The sequence below is a fragment of the Heterodontus francisci genome, chromosome 27 (genome assembly GCF_036365525.1).
Source record: "Heterodontus francisci isolate sHetFra1 chromosome 27, sHetFra1.hap1, whole genome shotgun sequence".
In the NCBI taxonomy this organism is placed as follows: domain Eukaryota; kingdom Metazoa; phylum Chordata; class Chondrichthyes; order Heterodontiformes; family Heterodontidae; genus Heterodontus; species Heterodontus francisci.
Window position 1 is genome coordinate 9087626 of NC_090397.1, and position 15631 is coordinate 9103256.

General features: G+C 44.4%; 1 protein-coding gene across 2 annotated transcripts in view; it reads left to right on the forward strand.

The window, feature by feature from the left end:
* The window catches only part of LOC137384629 (coiled-coil domain-containing protein 38-like), a 136358-nt gene that overhangs the window by 22211 nt on the left and 98516 nt on the right, over positions 1 to 15631 (forward strand). For both annotated transcript variants that reach the window (XM_068058776.1, XM_068058777.1), the window contains exons 4-6: positions 4758 to 4849; positions 9945 to 10104; positions 10638 to 10705. In XM_068058776.1, coding sequence (XP_067914877.1) covers positions 4758 to 4849; positions 9945 to 10104; positions 10638 to 10705 — 320 coding nt within the window. The remainder of the gene's footprint in view (positions 1 to 4757; positions 4850 to 9944; positions 10105 to 10637; positions 10706 to 15631) is intronic.

Below are 15631 nucleotides of genomic sequence, written 5' to 3' on the forward strand. Positions count from 1 at the left end.
GGCTCCACCTGAATCATGCTGGGACCAGAGACATGACGAATCGCATAACTAGGGCTGTAGATAGAGCTTTAAACTAAATAGTGGGGGGGAGGGTTCAGTTGCATGGAAAATTAGAAAGTCAAAGTGAAAGGAGAAGGTAGGAGTGCAGGTTAGTCGTGTGAACGTCATTTTGCATCAAGGAATTGTACAAGAGTAGGGAAATTTGATAATAGAACAAACTTAAAGGCTTTGTATCTGAATGCTCGAAGCATTCGGAATAAAATTAATGAGTTAACAGCGCAAATAGAGACAAATGGGTATGATTTAGTGGCGATTACTGAGATGTGGTTGCAGGGAAACCAGGTTTGGGAACCTGGATATCCAAGGATATTCAGTATTTCGGAAGGATAGGCAGGAAAGAAAAGGAGGTGGTGTAGCTTTGTTAGTAAAGGAAGAGATCAGTGCTGTAATGAGAAATGATATAGGCACTGGAGATCAAGACATAGAATCAGTCTGGTTAGAAATAAGAAATAGCAAGGGAAAGAAGACCCTGGTGGGAGTAATCTATAGATTCCCAAACAGTAGTTCCATGGTGGGGCACAGTATAAACCAGGAAATACTGGGGGCTTGTAAGAAAGGTACAGCAATAAACATGGGTGATTTTAATATGCATATAGACTGGATTAGTCAAATTGGCAAGGGTAGCCTCAAGGGAGAGTTCATTGAATGTATTAGAGATTGTTTTTTGCAGCAATATGTTGTGGAACCAACCAGGGAGAAGGCTATTCTAGATTTGGCATTGTGTAATGAGGTGAGATTAATTAATGATCTCATAGCTAAGGATCCTCGAGGGAAGAGTGATCATAGTGTGCTAGAATTTCAAATTCAGTTTGAGGGCGAGAAACTGGAGTCCCACACTAGCATTCTGGAGTTGAACAAAGGTAATTACATAGGCCTGAGGGCAGATTTGGCCCGAGTGGACTGGACAGGAAGACTAAAAGGTAGGACAGTTGATGAGCAGTGGCAGATGTTTAAGAAGATATTCAATTCCTCACAACTAAAATACATTCCAGAGAGGAAGAAAGATTTCAAGAGGGGGGAGAAACATCCATGGCTAAGCAAGGAAGTTAAGGATAACATAAAGACAAAAACTAAGGCATACCATTTTGCAAAGGCCATTGGCAGGCTGGAAGATTGGGAAACTTTTAAAGATAACAAAGAGTGACTAAAAAAGTAATAAAAAGAACAAAGGTAAATTATGAAAGAAAACTAGCGCAAAATATAAAAACGGATAGCAAAAGCTTCTATAAGTATATAAAAGGGAAGAGAGTAGCTAAAGTGAATGTTGGTCCCTTGGAGGATGTGACTGGGGAGTTAATAGTGGGGAACACAGAAATGGCGGAGACACTAAATCAATATTTTGCCTCAGTTTTCATGGTGGAGGACGCTAGTACCATCCCAATAGTAACAGGTAATGCAGAGGTTATAGAAAGGGAGGAACTTAGAACAATCATCATCACTAGGGAAAAAGTACTAAACAAACTATTAGGATTGAAGGCAGACAAGTCCCCAGGTCTTAAAGGAAGTGGCAGCAGAGATAGTAGATCCATTGGTTATAGTATTCCAAAATTCCCTGGATGCGGGAAAGGTTCCAGCGGATTGGAAAAATGCTAATATAATGCCCTTATTCAAAAAAGGAGGGAGGCAGAAAGTAGGAAACTATAAACCAGTTAGTTTAACATCAGTTGTTGGGAAATTGTTAGAATCCATTATTAAGGAAGTAATAACAGGACATTTAGAAAGTCAAAACGCAATCCATCAGAGTCAACATGGTTTTATGAAGGGTAAACCGTATTTGACTAATTTACTAGAGTTCTTCGAAGCTGTAACCAGCAAAGTGGATAATGGGGATCCTGTAGATGTAGTATATCTGGACTTTCAGAAGGCATTTGATAAGGTGCCGCACAATAGGTTAATACACAAGATAAGATCACATGGGGTTAGGGGCAATTTATTAGCTTGGATAGAGGATTGGCTAACCAACAGAAAACAGAGAGTTGGGATAAATGGGTCCTTTTCTGGTTGGTGAGATGTAACTAGTGGGGTGCCACAGGGTTTGGTCCTCAGGCCCCAACTATTTACAATCTATATTAATGACTTGGATGCAGGGATAGAAGGTACTATAGCCAAATTTGCAGATGACACTAAAATAGGTGGGATAGTAAGTTGCAATAAAGAAATAAGAAAATTACAAATGGATATGGATAGGTTCGGTGAATGGGCCAAAATTTGGCAGACGGAGTTTAACGTGGATAAGTGTGAGGTTATCCATTTTGGTCGAAAGAATAGAAAAGCAAATTATTATCTAAATGGGGAGAAACTTCAGAGTGCTTCGGTGCAGAGGGATCTGGGTGTCCTCATGCATGAATCGCAGAAAAGTAGTTTGCAGGTGCAGCAGGTAATAAGGAAGGCAAATGGAATTTTGGCATTTATTGCGAAAGGAATAGAGTATAAAAGTAGGGAAGTGTTGCTGCAACTGTACAAGGCATTAGTGAAACCGCACCTGGAATATTGCGTACAGTTTTAGTCCCCTTACTTGAGGAGGAATGTAGTTGCATTGGAGACAGTTCAGAGGAGGTTCACTAGATTGATTCCAGAGATGAGGGGTTTGTCTTATGAAGAGAGATTGAGCAGTTTAGGCCTTTACTCTCTAGAGTTTAGAAGAATGAGGGGAGATCCAGTTGAGGTATATAAGATGATTGAGGGGATTGACAAAGTAGACGGAGAGAGCATGTTTCCTCTTGTGGGGCAATCTAGATCCAGAGATCATAGTTTTAGGATAAGGGGTAGCAGATTTAAAATAGAGATGAGGAGAAATTACTTCTCTCAAAGGGTCGTGAGTCTGTGGAATTCACTATCCCAGAGTGCAGTAGATGCCGGGACATTGAGTAAATTTAAGGAGGAGATAGACAGATTTTTAATTAGTAATGGGTTGAAGGGTTATGGAGAACGGGCAGCAAAGTGGAGTTGAGGTCGAGATGAGATCAGCCATGATCGTATTGAATGGCGGAGCAGGCTCGAGGGGCTGAATTGCCTACTCCTGCTCCTAGTTCTTATGTTCTTATGAACCAGAGGCACTGAGGTGTTAGCAAGACTAGCTGATGTTGAACTGTATGTTATTTCAACTCATCTAGGACTTTAACATCGGAGTGACAGCCATATAGCGAAACAGCAGCCTGGGAGGGGGTAGAGTAATGCAGAGAGTTGGATGACATCAGGTGTAAACATGGAAGCTGATGTCATGCTTGTGAATTAAAAGCAGAAGTGCTAGAAATACTCAGCAGGTCAGGCAGCATCTGTGGAGAGAGAAACAGAGTTAATGTTTCAGTTCTGGTGAAAGGTCCCTGACCTGAAACGTTAACTCTGCTTCTCTCTCCACAGATGCTGCCAGACCTGCTGAGTATTTCCAGCAATTTTTGTTTTTATTTCAGATTTCCAGCATCTGCAGTATTTTGATTTTATTTACACTTGTGAATGATGTTCCTGAGGAGTAGAACATAGTCGATGAATAGGATGGCACCAAGGATGAAACTCTGGGACTCACTGGAGAGAACTGGGAGAAGAAACCATTAACTAAGATGTGTAATGGTGTATAGGAGTGGAACCATGAAATAGTAGCACCATGCAGGTTGACCACTGAGGATAGGTGCTGGAGGAGAATGGACTGGTCGATCGCATATATGAAAGACCACAGACAGACTGAGGAGGAACAGGGAGCTGTGATCACACCCACCTGTGATAACTTTGATCAGGTTGGTCATGATGCTTCAGCTGAACTGGCAACTAGTCAGAGGTCATTGAACATGGAGCTTTGTGGATTTTGGGTGGCAACAACATTTGGAGAGAAAGGACACATTAGTGATGGGGTCATAGTTTGGGTATAAAGGGGCGGCAGTTTTAATGAGGTGAGAACGCAACACTGAAGATATGAAGAGGCTCAGAATGTCAGTGATTGGGTGGGGGCTGGGGGGGTGCGGTGTTGAAAAAGAGAATTTGTATCATTGGTATCTGGGCCAAATGTGGGTCAGACATGAGGTGATAGGCTTTGTGGAATTGAGATGTCTGATGAAGGCTGGGTGAGTGAGTGTGAAGCTGCAAGAGGTTGATTTAGGAGGAGGAATGGAGGCAGGGAAGAGAAAGGAGCAGAGGTGGCGAAGTGGATATACTCGATACATCCATGAGTTCCTCACAACTGGTATTGGGTGGAGGTGCTGGAGCAAGAAGCGATTTGATTGATCAGGGCAGGAGAGTTTCGGTTTGATCTTGATCTCCAGAACAAAAAGAAGAAGCAGGAAGGAGGTAATCTGGGTCATTCAAGCCGTGTTATTCATCGATCCAGTTAACCTGTGAAATTCTAATAATACAGAATTTTGCAGTACAGAAACAGGTCATTCAGTCCAACTAGTCCATGCTGGTGTTTATGTTCCACACTGGCCTCCTCCCACCCTAATTCATCAAAGTCCATCAGCATATCCTTCTCTCCTTTTCTCCCTCATATATTTATCCAGCTTCCCCTTAAATGCATTTATGCTCTTCACCTTAACTACACCTTGAGATAGCGAGTTCCACATTCGCACTCTCTGGGTAAAGAAGTTCTGTATGTCATGTTGCATTAGTTTATTATTTATGTTATATTCTTACGTTGTATGTTCATCAGGAACCTTTTGTAAGTTTAATCAGATGTTTTACTCCTCCCCCTCCACTCGTGCAACAAACAGATGAGGATGAGAAGCATCGCCTGACAAATCCGCTTACTATCACTGCCAATGCGATTGAAATCCGAGAAAAATTACAACAACTACAACGAAAGGTAAAAACTGAGCATTCTGCGGTTACTAGGAGACCAGAGTCCTAAGTATGCAATCTCTGGAATTTTCGTGAATTTGCTGGAACAGAAACTGCACCCCCTGTATTAATACAGTAACAGTGCTTGTAGCCGTTCCCCTACATAAACAGAAGAGGAGGAGGAAGCCATTCGGCCCATCAAGTCGGTTCACTCATTCAATAAGATCATGGCTTATTGTTCTACCTCAACTCCACCATTCGCATATCCTTTCTGAGACTGTGACCTTTAGTTCTTGACTCCCCAACAAAGGGAAACAATCTCGGCGCCAATGTTCCTTCTAAAATTTAGGCAGCGTGTGCAGCCAGCTTTTTCAGTGCCCCGGTTCCTTTTAAACTTTTTGGCGTTGCTGTGCACGCAAATTATTTATCATGGAATAAGGCCTGAGTGGTACCTTCCAGGCTGCTGCATGGCCGTGTGTCTGCGCAGCTTAATAGGCACATTGCTCCTAGGATCTACCTTGACAAGCCCCTTAAAAAATTTTATAGGTTTCAATGAGATCACCTCTCATTTGTTTCTAAATTCTGGGCAATATAGACCCTATTCTACTCAATCTCTCCTCATAAGACAATCCTAGGAATCAATTTTCTTTTTATTCATGGGATGTGAATGTTGCTGGCTAGGTGCTGATGAGCTGCCTTCTTAAACCACTGCAGTCCCTGGAGAGTAGGTACACCCACCGTGCTGTTAGGAAGGAAATTCCAGGATTTTGACCCAGCAACAGTGAAGGAACAGCGATATCGTTCCAAGTCAGGATGGTTGTATGGCTTAGAGGGGAACTTGAAGGGAGTGCTGTTCCCATGCGTCTTCCAGGTGGCTGGTGTGGGTTTGGAAGAAGCCTTGCAAGTTGCTGCAGTGCATCTTCTACGTAGTACATACTGCTTTGTCCTGGATGGTGTCGAGCTTCTTGAGTGTTGTTGGAGCCACACTCGTCCAGGCAAGTGGGGACTATTCCATCACAGTCCTGACTTATGCCTTGTAGATGGCGGAAAGGCTTTGGGGAGTCAGGTGGTTACTCAGATGGTTCATTCAGTTTTATTCTTCTTATACTTTTTTGTAGTGGTTTGATATAACTGATTGTCTTTCTAGGCCATTTCAGAGGGCAGTTAAGAGTCAACCACATTGCTATATTCTGAAGTTGCATGTAGGCCAGACTTGATAAGGATGGCAGTTCCCCTTTCCACAAGGATATTAGTGAATCTGCTGAACCTTCTTTGCGCTCCCTCTCAGGCAAGTATATCCTTCTGTGGGTAAGGAGACCAAAACTGTACAGGTGTGGTCACACCAAGGCCCTATAATACCAACATTTCTCAGTATTTCACCATTTTTCCACCTAACTATATATCATCAGCAATCTTGGATATGTTACACTCAGATCCCTCATCAAAGTCATTGATTTCGATTGTAAATAGCTGAGGCCCAAGCACTGATTCTTGTGGTATTCCCACTAATTACAGCCTGCCAGCCTTACACTTGAAAATAACCCATTTATTCCTACTCTCTGTTTTCTGTGCATTAACCAACCCTCAATCCCATGAGTCTTAATTTTGTGCAATAATTGCTTGTGCTAGACCTTTTTGAAGTTCCAGATATACTGCAGCCACTGGTGTTCCCCCTTATACACCCTATTAGCTACATTCCCAGAAACCTCTACCATATTTGTCAAACACAATATCCCTTTCATAAATCCATGTTGACTCTCCTACTCGGATCGTGATTTTCTAACTGCACTATTACCTCATCCCTAAAAATAGTATTTTACGTTCTACTGATGTCGGTCTAACTGACCTAAAATTCCATTTTCTCTCTCCCTCCTTTCTTGATTAGCCAGGTTATGTTTGCTACCATTTTATCCAAGGAGACTGTTCTTTCAGAACTTGATAGATTCTAGATAAAAACCAACTATCTGCCAACAATTCACTATGCATCCACTATTTCTGTAGCCACTGCTTTTAAAACCCTAAGATGCAGGCCATCAGCTCCAAAGAATTTGTTGGCCTTCAGTCCCATTAATTTTTTCAGTACCAATTCTTTACTGAGAATATCTTTCAAGTTCCTCACTCTCATTGGACTCTTGGTTCCTCACTGTTTCTGATGTTTTTTGTGTCTTCTACTGTGTAGACAGATACAAAGTACTCCTTTAATGTCTCTGCTATTTTCTTATTCTCCATTACAATTTCTCCTATCTCTGCTTCTAAAGGACTTACAAATACTTCTGCTAATCTATTCCTTTTTACATACCTATTGAAGCTCTTACAATCTGTTTTTATGTCTCTTGCTAGTTTACTGTTATATTCTCTTTCTCCTTATCAAGTTCTTGGTCATCCTTTGCTGAATTGTAAAATCCTCTCAATTCTCAGACTTGTTACTCTTTTTGGCAACATTATAAGCTTTCATGTCAGTGTATCCTATCAACAACAACAACAACTTGTTACATAGCACCTTTCACATAATAAAATATCCTAAGGAGTTTTAGGGATGCAATAAGACAAAATTTGTCACCGAGCTACATTTTAAAAAATTCATTCATGGGATGTGAGCATCGCTGGCAATCCAGCATTTGTTGCCCATCCCTAATTGCCCTTGAGAAGGTGGTGGTGAGCCGCCTTCTTGAACCACTGCAGTCCATGTGATGTAAGTACACCCACAGTGCCATTAGGGAGGGAGTCCCAGGTTTGTGACCCAGCAGCAGTGAAGAAACAGCAATATAGTTCCAAGTCAGGATGGTGTGTGACTTGGAGGGGAACTTGCAGGTGGTGGTGTTCCCACGCATCTGCTGCCCTTGTCCTTCTAGGTGGTGGAGGTCGCGAGTTTAGAAGGTGCTGTTGAAGGAGGCTTGACAAATTGCTGCAGTGCATCCTGTCGATGGTACACACTGCTGCCACAGTGCACTGGTGGCGGAGGGGGGTAGGGGGAGTGAATGTTTAAGGTTGTGAAGATATTGGGCAGCTGACCAACAGCTTGGTCAAAGAGAGAGATTTTAGGGAACTTTTTAAAGGCGGAAAGAGTAATTTAGGGAGGGAATTCTACAGCTTGGGTTTTGGGCTGCTGAAGGCACAGCCACCAATGGTAGAGTGATGAAAATTGGCTCAAATTGGTGGAGTGCAGACCTCAGGGGGTTGTAGGGCTGGAGGAGGTTACAGAGATAGGTATTGAAAATGTAAAGAGTAATTAACAATGGAGCAATGTATAGAGGGAGTAAGGTAGTAATGTGGAAAAGCTCATGTTAACAGGTGAATGGTATCAAGACATTTGAAAGGTAAAGGGTGTAAGAGGTGGTGTAATGACCCACAACAAATTAGAACATAGGAACATTACAGACAGAAGTATGCCATTCAATCCCTTGAACCTGATCCACTGTTCAGTTAGATTATGGCTCATCTGTACCTCAGCTCCATTTACCTGCCTTTGCTTCACATTCCTCAATGCCCTTACCTAACAATTTATCCACCCGTCTTAGTCTTGCAAGCTCCAGTTGCCCAAGTAAGACATCATTCCTGGTATGGTAGCAAATTGTTCAACCTGCTTAAAATATTGATGGAATAACTACTGCAACCACGCTCGGAACCTCTGTAGCAGCACCAGAAAGAGTACCAGTCTGTTCACTGGACAATGAGAGGTTGCATTGGTAGTTACTAACTTGTCACCATTGGTGTCAGCCTTGGCTCAGTGGTGGCATTCTCACCTCTGAGACAGAAGAATGTCGGTCCCACTTCAGAGACTTGAGCCCATAATCTAGGCTGACAGTCCAGTGCAGTTCTGAGAGAGTGCATACATGTCAGAGGTGCCAGATGAGACATTAAACTGAAGTCCCGTCTGTCCTCTCGGATTGACCTAAAAGATCCCATGGCACTATTTGAAGAAGCACAGGGGAGTTCTTCCAATGACTTGGCCAACATTTATCCCTCAACGAACAAAGAAAGGGTTATTTTGTTGCTGTGTGTGGGATCTTGCTCTGTAAAGTGCTTTGTGAAAGATGCTATACAAGTGCAAGTTTTTCTTTTGTTCCCTCTTTCTTTACACGAGATGCCATACTTGACCCTGCAGTTAAATTTCTGACAGCAGTTCTGATCCCTTATTCCATAAATGTAGTACATTTTGTTACATGCACGCAGGACTACGCAATATTCACCAGATGCATGTTTCTGTGGTTGTCTGCAGCCCTGCCAATTTCAAGGAGGGATGACACCAGATTACTGAACTAGATGGTGAATATTTCTACACAGAAAGAAATAACTTGCATTTCTTCAGTGCCTTTCACAACCTCCAGACATCCCAAAATGCTTTACAGCCAATGAGGCACTTTTGAAGTTCAGTCACTGTTATAATGTAGGACATGCAGCAGCCAAGTTGCCCACAGCAAGCTCCCACCGACAGCAATTTCATAATGATCAGATAATTTTTTTTTTAGTGATGTTGGTTGGCAGATAAATATTGATCAGAACACGGGGGAGAACTCCCCTGCTCTCCTTTGATATAATGCTGCTCCATCTTTTACATCCACCTGAGAGGGCAAACAACTTTGGTTTTGCGTCTCATCTGAAAAGCAGAAATGCTGACCAATGTCCTCTTTAAATTTCTTTTTGTTGTGCGTGGCCTGTTCATTTCAATTAGGACACGTGCGCAGCCCCACAAAGAAAAATTTAGAGGTATCTTAAAGGGAGCAACTTGTGAGTGGCCTGTGTGGTACCTTCTGGGTTGCTACATGTTCATGCACACATGCAACCCGGAGGAAACATTACCTCTGAGAGTATGGCACTCCCTCAGTACTGCACTGGAGTATCAACCTGGATTTTGTGCTGAAGTCTCTGGACTGTGACTTGATCCCACGCTGGAAAATGGGATTCGAATAGGTAGGTGCTTGATGGCTGGCACAGACACGATGGGCCGAAGGGCCTGTTTCTGTGCTGTATGACTCTATGACCTTCTGACCCTGAGCCATGGTGTGCAAAGTCTCCCCCTGTTTGCAGAGGTTCAGGGAATTAGTGCTTCTACTGTAGTGTGTAAGTGACCATTGCAGCTATTGCTTGTTGTAGAACTGAATTCTTTTGCTTTTATTTAGGGGACAATAAGTGCTCAAGGTGTACCAGGTTATTCTAAAAGCACCCACGCGTCAAGAAAAAAAGCTTATTCAAGCAGCTTGCGAAGACTTGTTTTGGAGTATGAGGCTGAAGAGGAAGATGAAAATGAAGATTTCCCGTCTAGGTGTTTTACAATTGGAGGTAAAAGGCCATTTGCACTGGAGAATTTCTTTCTATATTTGTTCTTGGGAATGTTAAACCTGTCCATCCCTCTGAGTGTGTGGTCATGAGCATTCTCCTTGAATTGCTCCAGTCCTTGTGGTGAGAGTACTCCCACAGTGGCATTGGGTGGGGTATCCAGGATACTGAACCAGTGATGATGAAAGAGCATTGATACGTGAGCAAGTCAGGATCCTTGATGAATTGCTGCAATGCATCCTGCAAATTGTACACACTACAGCCATGATTCAATTAAACTGGAAAAATAATCTGTTTTTAGTTTTGGAAAGCTAAAATTACAAAGGGATTTTTACTGTGGTCAAACACAATGAGAATAGATATTGAATGTGAGACCAGGAGGCGGCCAGACAGGGGTGGCTGGGAGACCAGGAGGCGGCCAGACAGGGGTGGCTGGGAGACCAGGAGGCGGCCAGACAGGGGTGGCTGGGACCCAAAAAAAGGGCCCTGGAGACACAGCAGAGATCCTATGATAAATATACTTTGATTTTGAACAGGTGCTTCCAGTGACAAATATGGAGTTAAAGACTACATTCGTCAACAGCGACAGTTATTCTTGATGCAGGTACAAGAACTTTTCACAATACTTTTATCTCTTAATGGCCATGCAATTTGATAACCCCTGAAGCTGGCGTGGGGATCATGTTGGGCAATTAACCCGTGGCTGTTACTTCTGATGCAGCTCGCATGCAGACTTTGTTCTACCTGCTAATTTAAATGACTGTAGTCTGTTGCCAGTGCTAAGTGCACTATTGAGTGGCTGCACACCCTAGCAGAGGGTGCTAAATCCTGAGGGTACAGTGCAGGTCTGGTCAGGGTGAATCACCAACTCAAGAGCAGGCTTGACCCGACTGGCGATGACTTTGGACAGAATCTTGTAGTCAACATTAAGCAGTGAGATGGGCCACCAATTTCTGATTTCTGCCCTCTCCCCTTTCTGCTTGTCGATGAGGGTGGCACAGTGGTTAGCACCGCAGCCTCACAGCTCCAGAGACCCGGGTTCGGTTCTGGGTACTACCTGTGCGGAGTTTGCAAGTTCTCTCTGTGACCTCGTGGGTTTCCTCCGGGTGCTCCAGTTTCCTCCCACATGCCAAAGACTTGCGGGTTGATAGGTAAATTGGCCATTGTAAAAAATTGCCCCTAGTGTAGGTAGATGGTAGGAGAATTGAGGGAAGGTGGGGATGTGAGAGGGAAAAATGGGATTAATGTAGGATTAATATAAATGGGTGGTTGATGGTAGCGTGGACTCAGTGGGCCGAAGGGCCAGTTTTGGTGCTGTATCTCTCTATGACTCTATGAGGTTGATGATGCCTTTCTTCATGGATTCTGACATGCTGCCGGCCAGTAGCATACTCTCGTATCTTCCAGCAGGTCTGGGCTGACCCAGTCCCACAGGGCCGAGTACAACTCAACCGGTAAGCCATCGCTTCCGGGGGTTTTACTCGTCTCAAAGGACTTGACGGCCTTTGTCAGCTCGTCCAGAGTTAACGGCTCTCTCCCTCATGCTGTCATCTAAGACCTCTGTGATAGATGACAGGAAGGACTGCTGTCTGTGGGCTTCGCGTCATATAGCTCAGCATAAAAGGATTTGCTGATCCTTAGTACATCTGCAGGAAGATCTCTGATAGTCTCGCGCTAGTCAGGGATACGATCGTCTAGGGACCGCATAGTGAAGTGTATCATAATTTAGTAAGGATTTAATAAGTATTTATTTATTTTATATCAATTAACTAATTAGTGATAGAAATGTCAGTTAGAGGGGTGAAGTGCTTCACCTGTGACATGTGGGAAGTCTGTGATGCTTCCAGTGTTCCGGGCGACTATATCTGCAGGAAGTGTACCCAGTTGCAGCTCCTCACAGACCGCATGGATCGATTGGAGCGGCAACTGGATGCACTTAGAAGCATGCAGGTGGCGGAAAGCGTCATAGACAGGAGTTTTAGAGAAGTGGTTACACCCAAGGTGCAGGCAGATAGATGGGTGACCGCTAGAAGGGGCAGGCAGTCAGTGCAGGAATCCCCTGTGGCTATCCCCCTCTCTAACAAGTATACCGTTTTGGATACAGTTGGGGGGGATGGCCTATCAGGGGAAAACAGCAGCAGCCAGAGCAGTGGCACCATGGCACTGTTGTTCAGCAGGGAGGGACAAAGCGCAGAAGAGCAATAGTTATAGGAGACTCTATAGTCAGGAGCACAGATAGGCACTTCTGTGGACGTGAAAGAGACTCCAGGAAGGTATGTTGCCTCCCTGGTGCCAGGGTCAAGGATGTCTCTGAACGGACTGAGGGCATTCTGAAGGGGGAGGGTGAACAGCCAGAGGTTGTGGAACACATTGGTACCAACGACATAGGCAGGAAGAGTGATGAGGTCTTGCAGGGGGAGTTTAGGGAGTTAGGTAGTAAGTTTAAAAAAAACAGGACCTCTAGGGTTGTAATCTCGGGATTACTCCCTGTGCCACGTGCCAGTGAGGCTAGAAATAGGAAGATAGTGCAGCTAAACACGTGGCTGAGCAGCTGGTGTAGAAGGGAGGGTTTCAGATATCTGGACCATTGGGCTCTCTTCAGGGACAGACGGGACCTGTACAAGAAGGACGGGTTGCATCTAAACTGGAAGGGCACTAATATCCTGGCTGCAAGGTTTGCTAGCGTCACTCGGGAGGGTTTAAACTAGTGTGGTAGGGGGGTGGGAACCAGAGCAGTAGGACAGCTAGTGAAGTAAATGAGGAGGACATAGTAAATAAGGCCAGTCGGACTAAGAGGCAGAGCAGGCAGGGAGATGTTGCTGAGCACAGCAGGACTGGTGGTCAGAAGTGCATTTGTTTCAATGCGAGAAGTATAACAGGTAAGGCAGATGAACTTAGAACTTGGATTAGTACTTGGAAATATGATGTTGTTGCTATTACAGAGACTTGGTTGAGGGAAGGGCAGGATTGGCAGCTAAATGTTCCAGGCTTTAGAAGCTTCAGGCGGGATAGAGGGGGATGTAAAAGGGGTGGGGGAGTTGCATTACTGGTTAAGGAGAATATCACAGCTGTACTGCGGGAGGACACCTCAGAGAGGTCATGCAGCGAGGTAATATGGGTGGAGCTCAGGAATAGGAAGGGTGCAGTCACGATGTTGGGGGTTTACTACAGGCCTCCCAGCAGCCAGCGGGAGGTAGAGGAGCCGATATGTAGACAGATTTTGGAAAGATGTAAAGGTAACAGGGTTGTAGTGGTGGGTGATTTTAACTTCCCCAATATTGACTCGGACTCACTTAGTGCTAGGGGCTTGGATGGGGCAGAATTTGAGAGGAGCATCCAGGAGGGCTTCTTGAAACAGTATGTAGATAGTCCAACTAGGGATGGGGCCATTCTGGACCTGGTATTGGGGAATGATCCCTGCCAGGTGGTCGAAGTTTCACTGGGGGAGCATTTCGAGAGCAGTGACCATAATTCCATAAGTTTTAAGGTACTTGTGGATAAGGATAAGAGTAGTCCTCGGGTGAAGGTGCTAAATTGGGGGAAGGCTAATTATAACAATATTAGGCAGGAACTGAAGAATTTAGATTGGGGGCGGCTGTTTGAGGGGAAATCAACATCTGACGTGGGAGTCTTTCAAACGTCAGCTGATTAGAATCCAGGGCCAACATGTTCCTGTGAGGAAGAAAGACAAGTTTGGCAAGTTTCGGGAAGCTTGGATAACACGGGATATTGTGAGCCTAGTCAAAAAGAAAAAGGAAGCACTTGTAAGGGCTGGAAGGCTAGGAACAGATGAAGCACTTGAGGAATATAAAGACAGTAGGAAGGAACTGAAGCAAGGAGTTAGGAGGGCTAAAAGGGGCCTGGTCGCATTGCCGTGAAACGCTCCATCCAGTTGGACCGTGCCGTACCACCTATCCTTTGTGGAAAAGTTTCTTCAGAAAAACACCTTTGACCACCAGTGGTCTGCACGGAATGCCCTCAATGCCCTACGGGAAAAGGAGATGGTCGATCTTGTTGGATGGTTCCCTGAGCAGACTGCCAAAGTCATTTGGCAGAATGCCTCATCACCAGAACTCTCAAACAAGCACCAAGATGTAGCTTGGTTGGTGGTGAGAAGGGCCCTCCCCATCAAATCCTTCCTGCATGCTCGGAGTCTCACACCCTCCGCACGCTGCCCTCGAGGTGGCTGTAGTGGGGAAGAGACTGTTGCCCACCTCTTTCTGGAATGTGTCTTTGCAAAACAGGTGTGGAAAGAGATGCCGTGGTTTTTGTCGAGGTTCATCCCAAGCAGCTCTGTAACACAGGAGTCTGTGCTCTATGGGCTGTTCCCAGGGACGCACACCGAGATAAACATCAACTGCTGCTGGAGGACCATCAATTCAGTGAAAGACGCCCTTTGGTTTGCCCGAAACTTGCTGGTTTTCCAGCGCAAAGAGTTGTCCACGACCGAATGTTGCAGACTGGCACATTCCAAGGTCCAGGACTACGTGCTGAGGGACGGACTAAAGCTTGGGGCAGCCCGCGGCAAAGGCTCAATGGAGAAAGACCACTGTGTAAGGTCCCCCCACCAAGCTGGACTGAGGGGCTGGATCCATGGAAAACCCCTCGAACTGTATCCAGAAAATATTTGTTTGCTGTAAAATGTACATGGCATGTAAAATGGAATGGAAGAGTTGTGAGGCAACTCACTCCTGTATTGAAGGAAACTGATCTCCTTTGCACTTTGTATTGTTTGACTTGGTGCTTTTTGGAACTGTTTTGTAATGTAATTTTTTACAGATTTTTATGAATAAAGTATATTCTGGAAATAATTTCAAAAAAGCTTTTACCAAGTGCTTAGAGGTCACATTGGGTCTGTACATCACAGCCTGTCTGGTGATGGACAGCCGTTACAGCAATACCACAGCAACCCCTTTTTCTAAATTAAAAATGTGTCATGAAATAATCGGAACTGTTTACAATATAGCAAGTGATAAAGGTATTAAATGTTATGAGCGTAACTATTTACGATGAATGAGAAAGGTATAGAATGCTTAAAATATACAGCGACAAATTTACAAGTCTCTAAAGAGTATTGGAGATCTACTGATACACTCCTGTAGGTTCTGTTTGTGGTTGCCCGTCGGTGGGAATGTTGGGTTTGGGTTGTGTCTTCGAATGTGTCCTGTTGGCAGTGGGACTGCTCGGCGCTGCTTGGGCTGGAACTTCTCGAATGTGACAGGGGTTCCCAGGTAACGTCATGTTGTTGGACTTTTGGACCTGGTATGACCATGGTTCTGGATAAGTACTGGCAAAATCTGCTGAATTCCATGTTGTATCAGTCGGGTGTTGAACACAAACGTTTTGTCCAATACTGAGCCCCAAAAAGACTGAAGATCGAACTAAAGTGTCCATATGGTCATGCTTAATCTGTCATTCAGCCAACGAATGATGGGGAATTTGGAGAAATAATCTGTCACGACTATGAAATCCTCTTCATGGACAGTGAAGAGATCAATTGCAATTCTGGTCCATGGATGTGCAGGAAACT